The following is a 22,326-nucleotide window of genomic DNA, read 5'->3' as shown; positions in this document are numbered from 1 at the left end:
GGTTTCTTTCTGCCCCCAAAGAAGAGGATTGTAATTAGCCGGGAGCAGAGGAGACCACCTGCACTTGGCAAATATCCCCCGCACATTTCAAATAATCCATCGGCTAACAGAAGCCATCAAACCCATCACAAAGCCAACAACAGATTCAAAACCACAAGCAGCCAAAAAAAACCCCCCGTAGCTTAAAACGACTTCCCGATGAGTTTCCCGCGTATTTGCCGGCTGTTCTTTGAACGTCAAGGCAAAGCAATCACTACAAAAGAAGTAAAGACCAGCCTTTGTAAAGCTGAGAGTCGGTCCCACCACATTTAAGCGTTCTTATTTAGATTGTGCAGGTGCCCCAGAATGCATCACTGTTCATGGTAAGGACCAGTCAATCAGAAAATCCATTGTATATATTCACAACTGGTATTCACCCCATCCTTGGTCCTTGCGGTAAGCACATCTACTCTAAGGCTCTTGGCACAAGGGATTGGAAACCCAAAATTGCCCTTTTTTCCACATGGATTTGCATTATAATAAGGCCTCTGCCTAGCGTCTACTCAGAGTTACACTTCGAAACGCTACTCTATTGGTTGGGGAAAGACATGGGGGTGGGTCTTTGGACAAACAAGATGTTAATCAACAAACTTGTGTATGTCGCCATACAGCCAACGTTGGGGCGTGAGTGCCGCTTCGTTCAGGTGGCCACATTCGTCGTTGCATTTGCAGGACTGCACAAACATGACGGCCCTCTCGAAGTGCTCTCCATCAGGGCAGGCGAAGAGCACGGGGGCTGTCCGTGTGCGGCGGGGCGAGCAGCATCGCCCGTCCAGACACGTCCCGCAGTAGTTGGGCCGATAGAGGCGTGTGCTGCGGCAGCCAGCGTAGTGCAGACGCAGAGGCTCGGGAGACTTCTGCGTACGAGAACACTTCCTCCCCTTCTGTTAAACGAAAATAAAAGGCAGGTTACACTCACATCTGCGATGGAAAAGAAGTGTGCAGTGATAACTCCAGTAGACTAAGGGGCCGTTTACTTGACACTGTTTTCAACAATAAAATGGAAATCTTTTTATGCATTTTGGCCATTCATTTTAATGACTGCAGTGTTTCGGTGGCCAGAGAATGTGAACATTTGAAAACGTGTTTCAAAGTGCAAGTTATTGAAAATGATAATGTCAAAAACAACAAAATCACACATTTACGAAAACGGTAATGTCATACACATTATGTGTTTCATCAGTCATGTTTCTTTACAAAGTGACATCGCCAACTATTGGCCTGGCATGCATAATACAGCATTTTTAGTCGTTTTCAGAAACACGTAAATGGGGATCGTTTTGAAAACATTGTCTACCGTTTTTAGTACATTTTTGTTGTGCAAACATACCCCAATGCAGAGTCACAATGAAACATCACTTCAGCAGTGTGCACCACTGAAATGGACATGAGAAGTAACACTGCCTTTTTCTTTAATATGAATTTATTTAGTCCTACCGCATTGACAGATTATTCATCTTGGCAATTATGTGTTCTTGTTTTTATCATAAACTTTTTCTGAGACAACAAGAATTCTTATGTCATTTTGAATTTCCAGTAAACTTATGTATACTGTATGCATATTATTTTAGACATTTGTACTAGGAGTACAGGATAAGAATACTGAGGAAGAACAGCACTATCTGCAGTGAAAATGTCATAATTTAAATAAAATTTTACATTACATCATGCAAGTATGCTGCTGCTGCTGTTGTTCAAGTTACTTCCACAATCAGAAACATACCTGATACCTAATAATATTAAACAATAAGCAAGGCTTTAAATAATGTTAAAAACAGACATTCTACTTACACATTGGAAAACACTGCAAGAGCAACACTTCCATTGTGAAACTGGTCTAGAAAGAGCCAAAGGCCAAATGATGATTGCATGGTTTAGATTTATGGATTTAATTTAATGAATGTTTTCATATTGGTTAGTACCAGTTTGGTGCTGGTGCACCAACATAAACATGCAGTTTAGAAGCTGGTCTTTTTTGGTGAAGCAAGGAAAGGTTTCTCAAGCTATTTAAGTAGACATAAACTGGTCTTTTCAGCAGATCTTGTGGCAATTCTGCAGATAATCTTGGTATGTTTACCTTTATAGGCACAGCCACAGAACTACAGGGACGAATGTTGCAGAGTCTGGTTTCCTTCAGCAGCTTGCACTGCGCGTTCTCATTGGTGACCCGAGATGAAACGCCCATCCCGCAGCTGCGTGAACAAGGCGTCCAGCTTGTCGTCTGCGCAACACATTGCCGTCCGGCTTGCTTCCATGCTAGGAAGAGTGAGAGAGATGGGATAAGTTAGTACACAGGCACCATTCAGCCAACAGGGAACAGTGACGCACAGAAAAAGTGATTACGGCGTGCAGGGAAACAGCTGCCTGACAGAGGCAGCGTGTGTGGGGCTGGTTCACAAGGATCTTGTGGAAAAGAAGCGGCGGGCTCCTAAACACAGGCACCACACAGAAGCGCATGCAGGAGGAACTGCCACAGCTCACATTGGGACTGATTGTTAATTGAACCGAAAGGGGACGTTCACACAGGACACATTCTTGCACTCCTCTGCACTATTTTTAATTGTTGATTTATGTAAACATGCTAAGCAGACGTCATTGATGATAGCAATCATAGCCTGAGCCAAGGTTATTACAGTTAACTTAAACTAAAACCATGAAAAAACACACTTTTTTAACTTAAAATAAAATCTAAAACATATTAAGCCTATTATTTTTTTAGGCTTTTTAAATCTCATTTTCATTTAGTTTAACTTGAAGTATTGCAATGAACTCGTACACGTTTGGCGCCATGTCAAGTTCTATGAAGTTAAGGCAAGACTCCACAGGTATATATGGGGAAAATGTCACTAATAGATATAATCACACTTCCCTGGTTGATTAATCACTAATCACAGGCTACTATGTTTATGTTCCATTATTTCACTTTAATGGCAATGAAAAAAATCTCTGTTTAACCCCCTACTGCCATTAAAGTGAAATTACCAAACCTACACATAGAAGCCTTATAAAAATGGTCATTTTAGAGGAAAATTTCAAACAGCACTTATGGAGCTTTTCCACTGCATGGTACGGCACGGTACGGTTCGGTACGGTTCACTTTTGGGGGGGTTTCAACTGGGTACAGTACCTGGTATCTTGTACGTTTTTTAGTACCACCTCGGTTGAGGTTCCAAGTGAACCATACCATTACCAGCTGTTTTGAACGAGCGCAACTTTTTTAACAACCAAAAAGTGTCTGTTTCCTTGTCTTTTGAGAAACAACATAAGTTCCTCTCGTTGATAGCAGAGGAGTGGATCCAGCAAGAGCTTGATGGGGCAACGTGGAATGAAAATGTTTTTCAGGAGTCGCGGCAGTAGAGGCGGCACAACAATAATGAAATGTGAATAATACCACCCACTCTAAAGCGGGACTAAACTGCAGTGAAAACGCAAACTGAACCAAGCCGAGCCGAGTCGTAAGAGGATGCAAAAGCGCCATAAGAGGTAAGTTTTCTGAAAACTTAAGATAAATCTGAACACTGGATAATGCCAGGTTGAAAATTCTTGTTAAATATTGTTGACAAATAGTCCTAGTGATGAAACTATGTGGGGACACACAGAACAGCGCCCTCACCTGGCAAATGCTTTCGACTGCGCGGTTTGTCCCACTTTTTCTCCACCTCTATGAGCTCGTTGCTCAGGGAGTCTTTATACTTGTAGGGGTACGGCTTTGGTCGGGGTTTCTTGTAGGTGTGCAGGTCAGGGAACAGATACGGAGGAGGCTGCAGCCGTCTAAACACTGGCGGTAGGACGGAGGACTCGCCGTGACAGTCCACGCTGAGGCAGCACTGGCCGGGGATTTTGACCAGTCGAGGTGAGGGACAGGATGGTGATGCCAGAGGAATATCAGTGGGGCAAAGGGGCACGCAGCCCACCGCCCCATCGATACAGGTGCACTGGTGTTTGCAGCCCGCGCGAAAGTTTTCTCCATTCTGATACATGCGGCCGTTGTATTCGCAGGAGCGGCCTTCCAGTTTGGCTGAAAAGACAAAGAATAGACAGGAGCAGGAGTCAACCGAAGGGAACTGATGTTAAAATTAGATCAAAAAAGTTAATTTTAGTTAAAGTTTTGGTAATTATAGAGTGTTTTTGTGAGTGTAAAAAAAAATTGTTCCGGTTAACAGCAAATATTCTTAGAACTTTCGTCAAGGTTATTCCAGTAACGGTAATAGAATATTCGTTCAAAAACATTGGCAGAAAAACATTATTTATACAACGTTAAAGGAATGTTTTTTTTTTTTTTAGAAACATTTTGGTTGGATATTCTGCTAACATTTTTTAAATGTTAATACTCCTTTCATAATGTTCTTTGAAAACTAGTGGTCAATCAATTAAAAAAAGTGCTAATTACATTAAAAAAAATTTCTAAAATATTCAATCAACATTACGTTATAATCGAGAGCTATCAATTTTAACATTTATTAGACTTTAAAAAGTAACAACTTAAAACAATCTTCACATAAAGCCATTATAATAAATGTCATGTTTTCCTGTGACCTTCAGCAGAAATACACAGAAATTGAATAAAGTTATCAAACACTGAATTCTAATATAAATCCTTAAAGCTACAAAAGTTATTGATTTCCTCTTTTTTAATTTTTTATTAAAAGACATCACAGCAGCTTGGTTATTAGGTTTGTTGGCTGCTATTTCATTAATAACTTTTTCTTTTAATAGAAATGTGGATATGACACGCATGCTCATAGTTTCATTCGCGCTTTAATATGAAATGATACAGGCTACAGCACATGCTGCCGTATTTGTGTGTGCATTTGAAGGGCACGCACTACGAGCACAGTATAACGGCTGACAGGACAGGGAGATTCATTTTTACTGACATATGGCCTGGCAGCATTTCTGCAGTCCTGTTTGATGTGGTCATAAAGATGTTCTGCATCTAAATAGATGCAATTCTTGACAAGAAAAGAGACAGAAGCAGCAGTTGTGAGTGTGGCCAACCCTAACCCCATTCTGTATTAACCGCGTTAATTATTTTTAATGCCTTTAAACTGAAATTTTTTTATTTTGACAGAACTATTTAAAATATTATTTAAAAAACTACATTTTGAATGTTCGGAGAACATGCAGAAATAACATTTTCATAACCTAACGATAACATTAGCAAATCGCTCTTTAAACATATATTTGTTAGCTAAGGTCTCAGTCTGTATTTTGTGTTGTTTTCCGATAAAAATATCTGAACATTCTTTAGATAAATTGGCATTAATTTTGACGTCTTTTAAATAATTTTCATTGAATTATTATGCAAAAGATGACCTGCACCGAGTGACAGTAGGGGGTTAAACAGAGATTGACACTCTATCCTTTGCTTTTATGAGAGAGGCTCTATGTTTAGAGCAGTGTGGAATTTTGACTTGTTTACAATGTTGTTGAGCGTCAGATAGTCTTTGGGTGTGTGAGATGCCCCCTAAAACCCCCTTTAGTCCAACTCAAATAACTGCCTTAATATAGAAACTAGCCCAGTGCACAAAATATCCTCTGTATGTGAGGAAATTAATGTGCATCTTAATAAATATAAACCCTGAAGCCCAGGGTGAGCAAACTACATCAGTCCCATGTGTAACCCAAGTTAGAATTACATTATTCAGCAGCTTGTCATTCAATTTATTATTTTTATGATAATTGTTGAAAAGTTTGGTAAATTTTCAATAAATATAATCATTTTTGAATATAAAATTAGAATAGAGTGTTTTCATTAGATTTTTTTTTTTTTTTTTTTACAATATATCCTATTGAAACAGGACGTTTGTGTGGGACATCAAAGGATTTGTACATTTTCATAACCAAACAAAACTTACACATTTAAATTAATTTGCATTATAATATATTGTTATATATTTATGGTAATGAAAATGAATTTAAATGTATGATTTTTTTTAAATCAAATTAAATCAATTTGCATCATCACTATCATATTTTGTGAAAAACACACTAATGCAAAATCATTATAAATTTATTTTGATATGTGCAAGTTAATATTTAAATTTATAAAAATTGCAATTGCAATTTAAAAAGTTCTACATAATTATAGATTTTTATATTAAGCATATATTAAGATGTATTTAAGTATGTAAAAATTTAATATTTAATTAATTTAATATGTATTAGCATATATTGTAATACATGCAAATACATATACATACACACACTATTAATAAAGCACACACAGACACACACACACACACTCACTATTGCAAAATAATTAAAATCTATACAATTATTTTTAGAGACCTCAAAAATCAAAACTCAAGTTGTTTTGTTCACTCACCCCGGCAGATTCCATGGAGACTGGCCACATCATTGCCATAGTTACACTCCAGGCCCTTGTGATGGTCACAGGGTTTGCCTTCATGGCAGTCGTCATTTAGCTGGGCGGCACAAACCTTACAGCAGCCGCAGCCATCGGGCACCGCACTGACGCCTGGCGGGCACACGGGCCGCTCCGCCGGACACTTACACACCTTAGGACACCTCGCTCGTACCTGTCAGATGTCAGAGAGATGGAAACAGAGTTCAGTCTGAGCGTGGGGCAACTTAATGTTGCCAGACAAAAACCTTTTCATGAATAAAATTATCATTTCTGAATATTTAAAGGGATACTTTAAATCCAAACCAGAGTGAAACAAATGACATTATTTATTAATAATGGAATGGTTCTCACAATGTTAAAAGAATGTTCCTTCAATGTTATCTGGTCTTTAATAATGTTCTGAAAATTACAATTCTGATTAAAAAAAAAAAAACATTTTAATTGGATGTTCATCTAACATCTCACATCTTACTTGTTTCAGAACTTTCAGAGAACATTCAAAACTAATGCTCATAATGTTTGAAAATGATAAAATAAAAAAAAAATGAAAAAGTGTAATAAGAAATATAAACTTACATCACTAAACATTCCATTTTACAATCTGCAAACATTATTGGAATGTTACTTTTGAATGTTTTCTGAACATTCCAAAAAAGAAGAAGGAAAAAAGAGGGAAACCCTGTTAAAAAAACTAGCATATGCTGGTTAGGTATGTTTTGAAGCATGGCTGCTGGTTTGAGCTGGTTTAAGCTGGTCAAATGCTGGTCATGTGCTGATGGCTGGTCCTGAGCAGGACCTAGTTGCTTAGGACCAGCTTAGGGCCAGCCTAAAATGATAGTTCACCCAAAAATGAAAATTCTGTTATTAATTATTCACCATCATGTCCTTCCAAACCCATAAGACCTCCGTTCATCTTCGGAACACAAATTAAGATATTTTTGATTAATTCTGAGAGCACGCTGACCCTCCCATAGACAACAATGTAATTAACACCATCAACATGTTCTGGAGGTCTTAGGGGTTTGAATGACATGAGGGTGAGTAATTAATGACAGAATTTTCATTTTTGGGTGAACTATCCCTTTAAACCAGCTCAAACCAACAGCCATTCTTCAAAACATACCTAACCAGCATATGCTGTTTTTTTTCAACAGGGAAGAAACATCCCATGATTGCGGTATGATGTTTTTGTCCTAATGGGATGAGCCCGATTCATTTTCACCTCACAATTTAATTTCTCGCTGGGAAAGTAGTGTTTCTTCATTCCAAATGTTTTTTCCATTAAAGCCAATGTCCATTGGATCATTTCCGATAGTGCTGCACCTGTTTCCCTGGCATCTCCATCGCTGTGTGAAATACCCAGCCAGGCCCTCTGAGAATGACCGCCGCGCCAGGCATCTTAAACTCAGAGGAGATGAGCTCTTGAGTCATATGTGGATCTGAGCTCTGAGATCAAAGCATAACTGGGACCCTCCCTGACAGATCCTGGCCGGCGGGGTTAATGGAGCGGGATGGAGCGCTGGATTGATGTGCTTTGGTTATTTTGAGCCTGTGCTCATCTATTTCTGAACAGCAAAAACCACGAGGATGGTCAAACTCTCTCAGATGTGCAGATCATATATATATATATATATATATATATATATATATATATATATATATATATAGTCATACAGAGTAGACTATTAATATTAATACTATGATACAATTATTTTATGCAACTGATAACTTATGTTTCTAGCTGCATTTAATTATGATTTTTTTTTTAATGAAATGCAATGAACTCCTGCTGTTTACACTGTTTACATTAAACTCTTGTGACTTACCGTCGTGCAGATGATCAATACAAACACCAACAGACACGTTAAATCCCTCATCTTCACAATACACCATTCAATGTCCACGGAAGATGATTTATTGAAACTGTAACCTGAATAAAGCACTTCAACTCTCAGAGACAAGCATTAATAATCCAGACAGGCGCGTTTATTCCAGCACGCTTATGTAAATTGCCGCTGATACAAGCACTGAAGTTTCTAACACTTGTTTTCATACTGCAGTCAGTCTTTATATGGGTGAACTGTAATTTTATCCGAAGCCCCGCCCCTCGGCCAATCAGAGAGCGTCTCTGCGGCTGGGATTCCAAAGGGGCGTGGTCTATCAGTCGAGGCGGAGTTCTGCGAATTCGGGGCGTGGTCAGCGATGAATGCAGTCATTCATAAAAACGACTTCATTCCAGAGAGGAGCTGCTGTCTGCTGTTTATTGACTTATGTTTTAATAAAAATATTAGAGATGCTTTAAAGTCTCTTTCACACGCATAGCTCTGTCCGCTGTGTGCTTTGTGCAAGGCTAGATAAATATACTCAGCTGTGTGATGTTTGCAGCATTAATAGAACCGCAGCCACAAAAAAACAGGCAAAGATTTCCTGCATGAAAAGACTGATGGAGAGATAGATCAGATGAATTCAACAGTCACACACACACACACACACACACACACACACACACACACACACACATATATAAATATATATAATAACAAAAGAAAGGAAGAGAGAAAGAGGTCAAATAAAACTAAATGTAAAGCCAAATGTGTTCAGATTTGAATGTGCTTTCGATGTTTCTCAGGTCAGGTCATGTTTTCAGTCATTTCCTCAGGAGTGGAAAAGCTCAGCTTGACAAACACGCTGCACATGGAGGATGGATGGAGTGATGTGAAGAAAAAAAGGTGTGGGTGGAGGAGTGAGAGGACCAGATCAAACAGACTACCGTCAAAAACACGTCTGTGGAAAAATAGTGAGAGATGGAGGCCAGAGGTTGAACGCAAGAACCCGAGGAAAGACTGAGCAAGGGTACAAACACAGAGATGGAAGGAAAGACATTCAGACTTTTGAAAGCCATTAACTGGAAAGAACGTTTCTGAAATGCTTCCACACATGGAGGTAGTTTAGTGTCAGTAATCACATAAACACAAAGCACCAAAATTATTTTTCTGTACAAAGTAATTATTACTTAAAAATACTTGAAATCGATATTATGTAGACATGTATATTTATACAGTTGTATATTCAGTACTTAAAGTGCACATTGGTACATAAGTCTTATGTTTATGCTGTATAAATGTATTTTGTTATTGTAATTCTACATGTTTCAAAATGTATATAACTTTAGCTTCTTAATTATTCTTTCTAAAAATTAGTAAAAATAATTAAAATCTTCAGAAAAAAAAATATTTTAATTCTGCTTATTTTTTTTTAAATGTCCAATACTTTTTATTATATTTTTCTTTACTTTATATATATATATAGAGAGAGAGAGAGAGAGAGAGAGAGAGAGAGAGAGAGAGAGAGAGAGAGATGTTTATTACTTAGAAAAACATTGGTGTGCTGGAGCTTTAGTGTCTGAGGTGAAATACTAGGAGGTTTATCACACGTCCAAATCACAGCTCAAGATCTCTATGAAGCCAGATATTGTTGTTAATATGAAGAGGGCTCTCCTGACCGTAAAGAACCACTGAGGAGCCTTTATTTTGGAGGTTGTGTAACACTGCTGGACCATCTTGCTCCACTCCAGCAGAGAAGAACCAAGATGAAGAGAGTGAGAGGAATTTCAGTCGTTGGGTTATTTTTAACCCAGAACAGGAAGTGCTGTGTTGACTCCCCAAACACACACCTGACACCGCCGGAAACAGTTTCTGCAGAGACAGTCACATGACCTGTGAGGCTCTGATGATTATTATCATGACTCCATTCAGGGGTCATTGACAAATAAGAAGGTCCGAGATGAAGCAAAATAATTTTTTTTGTGTTAAAAAAAAAAAACATCTGCCATGTTATTAGAGGTGCAGTCTGTGTGTGGTTTTATAATGAAGAAAAAAAGAAAAGACAATTGGGCCTATTTAAAGACACAAGGGGTGCAAATACTTTTTTGCAACTACTCGCCTGCAAACAAATGTAAAGTTTTTAAATATAATCTTTATAGGCCTACTCTTGTAATAATTTTAGTAAAGACTTTTTTTTTTTATTATACTCAAAGTGTCATTATTTTAATGAACGGTCTAAAGTCATAGTGACCGGAATCACCGCTGTTTTGAACTTTTTATTTTTTATATTCATCACTCACTCCATCATTGCATAGATTTACCGCTTCACACACTTCAGCTGATGGTGTCACAGAGAGCCGCCTTGTTCTGCCTCTTTCCACCGGTAGCCCGCAAAAATCCCAGTAATCCCTGTTATTTCCGCACCTGTGTTTGTTTGGCAGGCGTAAACACTTGAGACGCCTCAGAACTGAAGCCGTGTGTTCTGCGCACAGACCTCGCCTCTGTTCACTCTCACCGCGCCACAGCGCCATCTATGGAAGAAAAATAATGACACAGGTATTTGAAAAACTGCATATTGAACTGCACTAATTGGGAAAATATGCATTGCATTAACAGTGCTTGCATTTCATTGCATTGTATTATCAGGGCTTGCATATTTAGGAGCTAAAATTCAACATGGTTGTATATTTAAGATGTGAATATATAAATTCAAATCATTGCACACACCTTTTCATTAACTAATATTTACCTTTACAGCCTTCACTTCAATATTCAGTCTGTTTGAAAATACAGCCTATAATTTTTGACACGCAATTTTCAGTTTGTTTTATTTCGCTTTACAAATTCCTTTCCACAAGTTTCAGCTCTGAACATCTGGGAAGTACAGGAATAGTAGTGGAATACCACGGTGGCCATGAAGTGCAAAACAGATTGCAATTCTTAAAACAAAATAACAAATTTCAAACGCAAATGCAAATCTAAAAAACAAAATACAGTTCAGAAAACACAACAACAGTTCAGACAACATTATAACAAGTCTGAAAACACAATGACAAATTCGAAAACAAAACAACAAGTCAGAAAACGCAACGACAAATCAGACAAACCGGAAGAGGTAGGTATAGTTTGAGACAGCACCGTTGGTTTGGGATTACATCTGTCAATCAAAGTATACAGAAAGAACCAGCTGAAAAATAGCAGAGTCGTGGTAGAAAATTCAGAGATGGTCTTAAAATAGGTAAGTTTTAATGTATTATATGAATTGCGCTTACTATTGAATAAAACATACGGAGTGTCTATTTAAACTTTATCCAAATAACCTGCCTTATTAGCATTTTGGTATTGGTATTGGTATTTTGTCAGCTCCAGTGGTGTAGGTGGTTAAGTGTGCATCCTTGACTTTTTGACGCAATCAACCCGGGTTTGAGCCCAACTTTTGCCAATTTTTTTTTCTCCCTTTTCAAATCTCATATCACATCATAAAGGCATTTATTTTCAATACAAATTAAGGAAATAATCAAAAAGGTGAAAATAAAGTATAGGGTAGGGTTAGGGTAGGTGTAGGGAGGGCTTTATTGTAGCTACCAGTAAGGTGGCATCCATTTAATCATTTGAATTAAAATTATAATTTACACTTAATACATTATTATTGCATACTGTTTTATAATGTACTGCAATACTGAAGTGCAGATAATTGCCACTATTTGCAACAAGTAGTATACATAGCAGAAAATCCTTCTATTTTAATATAGTGTAAATAGGAATTTGCACTAAGTGTAAATAACATATTGCTATAAATACTGCTATTTTCACTTAGTGTACATAGAATTGATTGCTAATACGAGATTTGAAAAGGGAGAAAAAAAAGTTTGGCAAAAGGTGGGTTTGAACCCAGGTCAATCACATCAAAGAGTCAAGGATACACCACATGCGTCACTGGAGCTGACAAATGTTAATGCCAAATTGCTAATAAGGCAGGTTATATGGACAAAGTGTAAATAGATAAATCATATGTTTTTTTCCATAGTAAGCGCAATTCATATAATACATTTAAACCGAGCTACTTTAAGACCATCTCCGAACTTTCTACCACGACTCTGCTGTTTTTCAGCTGGTTCTTTCTGTATACTTTGACAGATATCTCGTCCAGTCAGCAGTGAGTAATCCCAAAGCAACGGCGCTGTCTCAAACTATACCTACCTCTTCCGGTTTGTCTGATTTGTCGTTGTGTTTTCTGACTTTCTGTGGTAAGTATGATTATCAGAGTCGGTGGATAGGCTGTGTCTGGCTGTCTTGTGGTCTGTAGGATAGGTACAGCATATAGCATTCATGGTCTAATGGTTAGAGAGTCTGATTTGAAACCCAAAGTTTGCTGGTTTGACTCTTACCAGCAGGGATTGTAGGTAGGAGGAGTCAATTGCCAATGCCTCCCACATTCAGTGAACCATGACTGAGACCCTTATGCAAACCCCCAATTGCTCCCTGCAGCATAAATGGTGCCAATAATGCCAAAAGAGATTATCTGTTTCTTCTCTGTTCAGTTCCGGTTTCTATTAAGCGTTGTCTTCCAAAAAGCGCAATGTGCTCTGATTGGTCGGCTAAACCATGTGTTGTGATTGGCCAACCACTTAAATATCTGGGCTGGGCTCAGCCATGACAAAATGGAGCAAAAGGTTTTTTAAACGGAAACAGTGGTGCGTTGAACACCCTGTTCTGATGATGCAAGAGTTGCAACTACGGCAGTTGAGAAGGCCATTCTTTATTTTCGTTTTGAAGAATTTGCCTGATAAAATTGGTATAAATACGTGTTTAATACCGCAAAATACGCTCAATGTTACAATCACTGCACTTGCTGTCCAGAATAAAAGAGAACATCCCAATCGATTGAAGGGATTTGTGGAAACTGTGGTTCCTAATTATTTTGATCCAACATTTGCCTCGCAAACATTTCAGGATGAAAAGACAAACATTTCAGGTGAAGGATAATCCACTTCACTTCTTTTAAAGCATTTGAAAAGCACCAGCTGACAGAGGGGACTTTTCTTTGAGCTGAACTTGTGTTTCAGGGTTTATGATGGTATGTGCTGGGGGTGTCTTTAGGTGTTTCCAGAATTTAAGGGTGTTGGATGTTTAGAAGGAGAGGGTATTGGCCTTATTCTGCCCTGCATCCATCCATTGACTTTGAGTGTTATTTTACAGAAATAGCATTTTTGTAGCGTTTATTTTATAGATGGACCCCACACCTCATTGACATATAGTATAATAGCTTGGAAGAGATAGGGGAAAAGGGGGTGATAATATAAGCATTATTAATGTGCCCTTGTGTTTAATAAAAAAAAAATTAGGAGCACCTTCTGATCAATGACAAAAATTTACCTTCACATTATGAGGCAATATTTGACTCCTTAAAGTGATTTGTAGGGGCACCTTTGTAGTAGCATTTTGTCTAACCTTATTAAATGCGTAATCTTTTATGTCAAATGCATACATTAATATTTATAAACATTTATTTTAAAAATTAAAACAATAAATTGAACTGAACAATAAATTGTTTAAGAGACTGGCATGAATGCCTTTAAATGTATGTGATATTTTAAAATGAAAATAAACCGGCCAGTAGGTGGGATCAAGTCAATGACTTTGTCAAAAATTCATTTATTCAATTGATTCTTTCAAACAGCTGATTCATTCAGGAACAAAGCAAGTGACTATCCTTGTGAATGGCTGATTGAATCATTGATCTAATATTCATATATGAACAGAATATCACCTTGCATAATAATTATGCACGCACTGTACAAACAAATTGTCTTTGTTCTTTTAATTTTCAATATTTGTGCTTTTTAGTGTTCTTTTGTGTTTGATTTAAGGTTTTCTCACATTATACTTGAGAAAGTTTCAATGCAAGTTTATTTTGAGTGCATTTTGTTAAAGTTTAACCTAAATATATCCTGATGTTGATCTTTGACCTATTTTAACACACCAAAGGTGATCAGAAACTCGCTGACTAGGAAGAGGCTGAGTTGTTATTTCTCCTTTCTTTCTTAATATCTCAAAAGCAAAAAAGGAAATAGCGATCAATGGAGAAGGAACAGAAACACTTTCTAGGATTTTTGAGGAGTTTGTTTCTAAACAGACAGCAGATCTTTGTGATTCTTATGGTGATTCATTTTTAAAACCATTTTTCAGAAAGTGAAAGTAAAGATCAGATTGCCGGAGTTCAAACAGTGAAAATGGCTTCACAATCTCAAGATGACTATATTTGTCCTGTGTGTCATGAAATCTTTAAGGATCCTGTTCTTTTATCATGTAGTCACAGTGTCTGTAAAGAGTGTCTTCAAAAGTTCTGGAGAATCAAGGAAACTCGGGAGTGTCCTGTCTGCAGGAGAAGATCCTCAAATCAACATCCTCCTCTTAATCTTGCATTAAAAAACTTGTGTGAGTCATTTCTGAAGGAGAGAAATGAGAGGTGTTCATCAGGATCTGAGGAGATCTGCAGTTTACACAGAGAGAAACTCAAACTCTTCTGTCTGGAGGACAAACATCCTGTGTGTTTTGTGTGTATTAACTCACAACAACATGACAATCACAAATTTAGACCCATTAATGAAGTTGTTCCATCATATAAGGTAAGGCATTTCTAACGGGGAACCCCAACCCCCCGACTGTGTCTTTTTTTTACTGTGGGGAATGGAGAATGTGATTTCTACTGAAGGGGACTCTAAAATGTTAGAACCAACAGCCTCATGCATATAGTGTAGTTGTGCTTCGGGTGATCCTTGAAAGAGTCCCAGCTCTTGGTCCTTTCTGACACCGTCCCCTCCACTCTCTCCCAATTGTGCGCTTTCTATACTGTCCTGTAAAAACAAACACAAAAACACCAAAAATAAATCCTCAAAAAATATCAACTTTGATATTGTGAAATATATTTAACTGAAAACTGAATGCAAAACAAATCACATACAATATTTTCACTTTAAAGTTCAATAACAGTGGGGTTGGAAACAAACAAACAAAAAAAATAATTAAGCAGCACAACAGTTTCAACACTGATAATAAATCAGAACATTAGAATGATTTTTGGAATGGTCACTCCAAGTCACTTCAGAGACCGACGAATTGGGATCTCACTTCGAGAGACCAATCTACTTCAAGTGTAAACTAAACGAACCAATGCACATTGGCATGTGATAATTGCATTCAGTTGCTGCTCGTCACGGCATGAGCATAAGAAGGCAGCAGGTGCAACGCATATTCAGCTTTTCACTTTGGAGTTGAGCGGTTCCATTGTTCTGCTCTGCCTGTCATCTAAGAGTCACCTAAGAGTATTCTAATGACTCAATGAGCACTCTGGGGAAGAGGCTTCTTCAGCACTGGTCTTGGTGTGACGGTGCTGCAGCGGTGGTTCTCCTGTGCACTTCAGCACTTTCCAAAAAAATCACACAAAAGAGCATACACATAAACACCATTGTAAATACTACTAAACGTCATGCCGTTTTACCCGTCCGTTTCACACATGCGTTTTTGGATGCGTCGTTACCTGGCGCCGGATGACAGTCATGATCATTGCATCATGTGTTTGGGCCTCGAGCATGCTGAAGCTGCCTTCGTGGATGAGTCATGCTGCTACTGTAGCAACATGACCATTGCGGTGTTGCAGTTAAGACTCCAATACTTCAAGAGGGGTGGAGTCCCTTTACCTATGGTACTTCAAAGCTACTTCGGTAAATAGGCAGGGTAACCTGAGGATTACAGTGGGGGCAAACCTGCTGAGTGAATCTCCGTGGGCCCCCCACAGTGCCATTCTTCCCGGAAGTGCATGAGGAGGTGACTAGTTCGTGGACGGCACCTTTTTCTGCCCGAAACCGCTCTGGTGCCTCCTCCTCCCTCACTACCCTCAATGGTGGGGTGGCCAGGGGATACGCAATGATCCCCCAGATGGAGCGTGTGGTTGCGATGCAATTCTGTCCAAGGAGCACTTCCACCTGGAGGGGTAACCAACCATCCAAGGCCTGTAAGTTCTCATCCATTCTTATGGCCAAGGCTTATGGAGCCGCTGGACAGGTTGTCTCCACCCTGCATGCCATGGCACTTCTGCAGGTATACCAGGCAAAGGCACTAAAGGAGTTGCACGAGGTTAGTTCTGACCCAGGGTTGATGCAGGAGCTGCGCACAGTTACGGACCTCGGCCTGAGAGTGATGAAAGTTGAACCTGGTGGATATGCGGGAGACTGACAAATATCGTTTTCTCGACTCCTCTATCTTCCAGGCCAGCCTATTCAGCAATGCAGTCAAGAGCTTTGCCCAGCTGTTCTCGGTTGCCCAGAAGCAGATGGAGGCAATCAAGCATATCCTGCCTTGGCAGCCCGCTGCTGCGTTCACCACGCCGCCGATTGCAGCTGCTCTGCCTGCTCATTGCCGAGCCCCCCCCCACACTTCCTCCACCCCTGCTCAGCCTCAGCAGCAGCGTCCACCAAGGCCACAGCAGGGAGCTGTGCACCACCCATCCAGGCCCCTGCCCAACCAGGTGGCAAGTGTAAGTGCAAGCGGCCCTGAGCCGGACAACCCAGACATGGAGGAAACAGCTCTTCAAGGGATGGTGACCGCACCACTCCCTCCACCAGAGGAGGGCTGGGTGGAGAATCATTTGTTTCCTTTTCTTTTTGTTCCCCAAACCATTAAAAACAGTGCAGGGGTATATCTGGGTTCCAAGAGGGTGCGGATGATGTGTCACGCTATGCCTGGCCAGCCTCATCTCCCTCTCCTATAGCCAGTGGGCAGCAGGGGCCGGTTTGAGAATGCCATGCTTTCTCCCATGCCCCCTGCCCAACCCTGGAGCCAGGTAGCTGTTGCACCGCATACCCAGACCCCACTTCGGGATGCTATACCTTCTGTGTCAGGTCCCTGTCCTCCACCACGCTGCCCCACCGGGGATATGTCTGTGGTTCCTCTGGTCCTGCTTGTATGGTCTCTGGGAGTCCTGCTGGCTCATTAGGACCGTCAGAGTCAGCTATGCAATTTCAGTTTGCCAATCGTCCCCCCTGAATTCAGGGGCATCCAGTTCACCTCTGTGCTGACCAGCGGTGATTCTGTGTCACGGCCAGAAATCGCAGTCCTGCTGGCGAATGACGTGATAGAGCCGGTCCCTCTAGCCGATATGAGGTCAGGGTTTTACAGCCCTTATTTCATTGAACCCAAGAAAGGCAGTGGGTTACGACCAATCTTGGACCTGCGAGTTTTGAACCGGGCCCTTCACAAGCTACCATTCAAAATTTTGATGCAGAAACGCATTTTCAAATGCATCCGTCCCCGAAATTGGTTTGCAGCAATCGACCTGAAGGATGCATACTTTAATTTCTTGATGCTCCCTCGACACAGGCCGTTTCTCTGCTTTGCGTTCGAGGGATGGGCATATCAGTACAAGGTCCTCCCCTTCGCGCACAGCTGGCCCCTGGGGCCTATGCAAATATGCATTTCCCCCAGTGAGCCTACTTGCACAGACACTGTGCAAGGTCAGGGAGGATGGGGAGCAGGTCCTGCTAGTTGCGCCTTGCTGGCCCAACCGGACCTGGTTCCCAGAACTGATGCTCCTCACGACAGCCCCTCCATGGTGCATTCCTTTGAGGAAGGACCTACTTTCTCAGAGACGGGGCACCCTTTGGCACCCATGTCGAGATCTCTGGAACCTCCATGTGTGGTCTCTAGACAGGACGCGAAGGTCCTAGGTGATCAACCCCAGGCGGTGGTAGACACCATTACTTTGGCAAGAGCACCCTCTACGAGGCATGCCTATACCTTGAAGTGCTGTGTTTGTCTTCCTCCAGGAGGGGTTGGAATGAAGGCTGTCTCCCTTCACCCTAAAAGTGTATGTTGTCGCAATTGCCACCACACATCATGATCCTGTAGATGGTGAATCTCTGGGAAAGTACGACCTGATCATCAGGTTCCTGAGGGGAGCAAGGAGACTGAATCCTCCTCGCCACATTTTTGCGTGTGTGCTGCACATTATTTCTTGGCATGCACAGCTTAGAGGGATCACTGATAAAGAGAAACAACCATGATCAGATGATAAGAGGCTAGCCTAAAGGTTTTTGGTACATGTCATAATAACAATGAAGAGTTTATAAGGTTATAAAGGAGGTTCTATGACTACGGAAACATCTATTTTTGTAATTTGGTAGGTATAAAATCTAACATACATGTTGTTGATTTAGATGACTTTACAAGTTCAGACAGTTCTTCCCCTTCTAAAGCAAGGGAGGAATGAAATTGTTCCTTTGGAGATACAGTGCCCACAGTGTCTGGCATGATACACAATACGATAGCAGGCAGTTGCATGGTTATTATTTTGTCTCTGATATTATCATTGTTGCAAATACAGAAATCCATAAAGTCATTTCTGCTGTGTTGTTGGGAAACATCTGTACCTGTTAATGTTTTATTTTTGGTTAAATTAAAATTAGTTTTATTTCTGGCCTAGAGCTTTGTAACCCTTCACAGACTGATTTCAATCACCTTCTTCCTCATCATTTCTTGCTTAAGACATTTTAGCCAACTTCATGCTGATGAAAAAGTTCTGTTTAAGTGTTGATTTGATTGAACAGTTTGGCAGTGATCAGGACTGGTTTTGTTTGAACCCCATTATAAATTGAGTTTCATTTATTTGAGGAATTAGAAAATATGGGGGCAAATACATTTTTAATAACTTTTTAAGTTAAATAAATAATATTGTCACTTACAAACTGTATTTAGTAGTACCTTTTGGTTGTCTTTGTTTTATTTGTATTATGACATGACTTAGTTTGTGGAATAAAATACTTTTTCATAGCACTGTATCCTCTAAGCAGCTGGTGTTTTGTATGTTGTGTTCAATTCTAGGAGGAACTCAGTAAAGCACTGAAGTCTTTACAAGAGAAACTTAAACACAATGAAAAACTGAAAGGAGAGTTTGAAAAAACAGTTCAACACATTAAGGTGAGGTAACAATCAGGAGTCATTTTAATTACAGATGTAGGATCACTATATGCTATTGTGATTGTTATTTTTTATATAATAAATTCCAGTTTATGATGTAAATAAGCAGCTATTTGTTTCTGGTTCTGTTATATGTCATTATCCAGGTTTATCACAGATATTAATGATGTGAAGTGCTGATGTGTGTTGACTGAGATGATTGAAGTGAATATGATTTGATTTCAGTCTCAAGCTGAGCACACAGAGCGTCAGATTAAACAGCAGTTTGAGAAGCTTCATCAGTTTCTCAGAGATGAAGAAGAAGCTACAATCACTGCACTGAGGGAGGAAGAGGAGCAGAAGAAGCAGATGATGAAGGAGAAGCTGGAGGAGATCAACAGACACATCTCAGCTCTTTCACAGACAGTCAAAGCCACAGAGGAGATGATGAGAGACAATGACGTCTGCTTTCTAAAGGTCTGATTTCAGATCACTGATTGATTGATTGATTGATTGAGTTGTTGTTGATAAATGGTGTGTTTGTTCTGCAGGAGTTTTCAGTCTCAATGGAAAGGTGAGTGATCTTCTGGTGTCTCTGGTCTCTCTGCTTCTGATGTCAAAGGTCAGTTCTGATCCTGATTGTTCTTCCAGAGTACAGATCTCATCACAGCCGGATCCACAGATGCCTTCTGGAGCTCTGATTCATGTGCCACGTTACTTGGGCAACCTGCCCTTCAGAGTCTGGAAGAAGATGCAGGACATTGTACAACACAGTGAGTCTGGAGAAGATCTGTGTTTTTACACATGCAGTTTATTTTGTATAAGTTACTTAAGAGTTTACTGTTTTTGAGTTCTGTTTTTAAGACATAATGCAAGATTTCTCGAATCTTGAAAAGAATGTTCATAAAAATCATATTTCTGTATTATAAAATATATTGTTAAATTTACCACTTAATGATCCAGGTATTTGTTAAATTAAACAAGTCAACCTTACTAATATATAGAACTATCAGACAACTGTTAAAACCTATCATCAGATTCTGTAAGAAAAAAAGAAAAGATGTTCTTTAAAAATAAATATTTGAGAACTTTTTAAGAAACGCTCAAGAATTACACTTGGGAACATTCAGAAATGTCTTGGAATTCATTATAAGAACATTTTTTTAAAACATTTTATTGGATCCTGCCATTTTGAAAGGGTGTGTAGAAGTGTGTTATACTGAATGTGGTTATGGAGAAACTCCCTCAACAAGCAATAGTTCCATATAGAATAGAATAGAATAGAATAGAATATAATAGAAAAACTGATGCATTTAAACTGAAATATTCTCAAAAAATGTGAATGTGTGAACTGTTACATAGTTATCTAAGCATCCATTTGTAGAGTTTGCACAGTACTACACCTGTGTGTAACTTTAGATGTCTCTGAGTTTGTTTGTTTTTTACCTTCTGTGCCGATCATCCTGTAAACCTGTCACCATTTCTAACTCTATAGCGACACCAATTCTATAGTGGTATAATTACAATTATTTCACATTTACTAAAATTCAATCAAATGGCTTTCCCAACTCATATTTGCAACTGTCCCTTTGCGGTCGCGACTTAAGAAGCTTGCAGCCACACACAACTCTGAGGGAACATTGACAGTAAGATGCAGTTTAATGAACATTATCAGATGATGCTGAATATGCTCAGGGTTTCATACACAGAATTATTAATTCGTTTCTCATCTTAGATGTCATTGATTGATTCTCATTTAAACTTATCCAAAATATCAGTTTCTCTTTATGGACACAGATATTTGAATCATACAATTAATGTTTGTATCTGATGCCATTAATCACTGATAATAAAAATGAGTGTGTAACTGATAACACTGACAGTGATCAGAGGAAAATGTCTGATGTGTTTGATCAATAGGATGAGTGTTATAATTCATAATAATCTGTTTTTAGTCCAATCTTGATATTTATATGAACATCAGCATAAAAGCCTCTGTTGACTGTGTTTCATCAGCTCCTGTGATTCTGGATCCTAACACTGCAAACCCATTTCTCGTCCTGTCTGATGATCTGACCAGTGTGAGACGAACTGAGAGCAAACAACCGCTTCCAGAAAATCCAGAGAGATTTGATGAATATTGCTGTGTTTTTGGTTCAGAGGGTTTTAACTCAGGAACACACTGCTGGGATGTGGAGGTTAAAGAGAGTTCAGATTGGAGTCTTGGAGTAACTACTGCATCAAACCTGAGGAAGGGACGTGATTTCTTCAAGACTGATGTCTGGAGTGTGTTGCATGGACTGTTTGTAGGGTCTGGTTTTCGTGTTAAACAGGATCTTGAGTGTGTGAGAGTTGATCTGGACTATGACAGAGGAATTTTGTCATTCTCTGATCCTGTAACTAACACAATTCTACACACTTTCGCAGCCAACTTCACTGACACTGTCTTTCCTTTCTTTGAATTTTCTTCCTCTCTTAAGATCTTACCATTCAATAGTCAGTGAACGTTACACTGGTAGGTCTGGATGTTCCTGCTTTTATCATGTTTTCAATATTTATTTGGTAACACTTTACAATAATGGTACATGAATAACCATGTACTAACACCTGAATTAATACTTCAACGTGAACAACTGATTAGTGTAGTGTATTTTTTTTTCTTTGATCATATCTGTGTAATTATTTTATTTAATTATTATTTAATTTCATTAGGAAACAGATTAGATGGGAAATAATATTTTATTTCCAGCACAAAATTATTTTATTTTATTTTATTTTATTTTATTTTATTATTTCCAAACACTGCATTCAGTGTCCACTTGTTTTTTTTACTAATTTAATTTAATTTAATTTAATTTAATTTAATTTAATTTAATTTAATTTAATTTCCAACATTACAATCAGTGCCCACCATTTTATTTTATTCACATTTATTTTATTTTATTCACTTGACAGCAGCACTACAGTCAGCTGCAGGTTTATGTATCGCATCCCGGTGTAGTTCAAGGTTCAATGTTTATTAAAAGCCCAGAGAGCAATTTTGTGTGAAGACTGGATTAATGATGCTGAAAATTCAGCTTTGATCGCAGGAATAAATTAAATTTTACAATATATTAACATAGAAAACAGTTCTTTTAAACT

The 22,326-nt window shown here is 39.0% G+C and overlaps 2 protein-coding genes across 2 annotated transcripts; one reads left to right on the top strand and one right to left on the bottom strand.

The window, feature by feature from the left end:
* Positions 1-507: 507 nt before the first annotated feature.
* On the bottom strand, positions 508-8,460 carry si:ch211-106h11.3 (CCN family member 1). The gene is made up of 5 exons (XM_042719480.1): positions 8,236-8,460; positions 6,368-6,581; positions 3,653-4,057; positions 2,117-2,295; positions 508-923 (listed from the first exon to the last, which is right to left on the bottom strand). Exons 1-5 carry the CDS (start codon positions 8,284-8,286, stop codon positions 618-620), a joined length of 1,155 nt encoding a protein of 384 aa, XP_042575414.1. The 5' UTR covers positions 8,287-8,460; the 3' UTR covers positions 508-617.
* Positions 8,461-14,245: 5,785 nt separating this feature from the next.
* LOC109102432 (E3 ubiquitin-protein ligase TRIM35-like) lies at positions 14,246-21,928 on the top strand. The gene is made up of 6 exons (XM_042719475.1): positions 14,246-14,861; positions 19,111-19,206; positions 19,432-19,662; positions 19,737-19,759; positions 19,837-19,958; positions 21,202-21,928. Exons 1-6 carry the CDS (start codon positions 14,466-14,468, stop codon positions 21,687-21,689), a joined length of 1,356 nt encoding a protein of 451 aa, XP_042575409.1. The 5' UTR covers positions 14,246-14,465; the 3' UTR covers positions 21,690-21,928.
* Positions 21,929-22,326: the final 398 nt, after the last annotated feature.

This window comes from Cyprinus carpio, chromosome B3 (genome assembly GCF_018340385.1).
Source record: "Cyprinus carpio isolate SPL01 chromosome B3, ASM1834038v1, whole genome shotgun sequence".
Classification (NCBI taxonomy): domain Eukaryota; kingdom Metazoa; phylum Chordata; class Actinopteri; order Cypriniformes; family Cyprinidae; genus Cyprinus; species Cyprinus carpio.
This window is presented reverse-complemented; position numbering and strand designations above follow the sequence as displayed.

Excerpts from the sequence above, each read along its gene's own strand:
- si:ch211-106h11.3 (XM_042719480.1), bottom strand. The coding sequence starts at position 8,286 with ATGAGGGATTTAACGTGTCTGTTGGTGTTTGTATTGATCATCTGCACG. Across the intron at positions 4,058-6,367 it reads TCTCCATGGAATCTGCCGGG|CCAAACTGGAAGGCCGCTCC; the intron begins GTGAGTGAACAA and ends TTGTCTTTTCAG. Across the intron at positions 924-2,116 it reads CTGTGGCTGTGCCTATAAAG|AAGGGGAGGAAGTGTTCTCG; the intron begins GTAAACATACCA and ends TTCGTTTAACAG.
- LOC109102432 (XM_042719475.1), top strand. The coding sequence starts at position 14,466 with ATGGCTTCACAATCTCAAGATGACTATATTTGTCCTGTGTGTCATGAA. Across the intron at positions 14,862-19,110 it reads AAGTTGTTCCATCATATAAG|GAGGAACTCAGTAAAGCACT; the intron begins GTAAGGCATTTC and ends GTTCAATTCTAG. Across the intron at positions 19,959-21,201 it reads GCAGGACATTGTACAACACA|CTCCTGTGATTCTGGATCCT; the intron begins GTGAGTCTGGAG and ends GTGTTTCATCAG.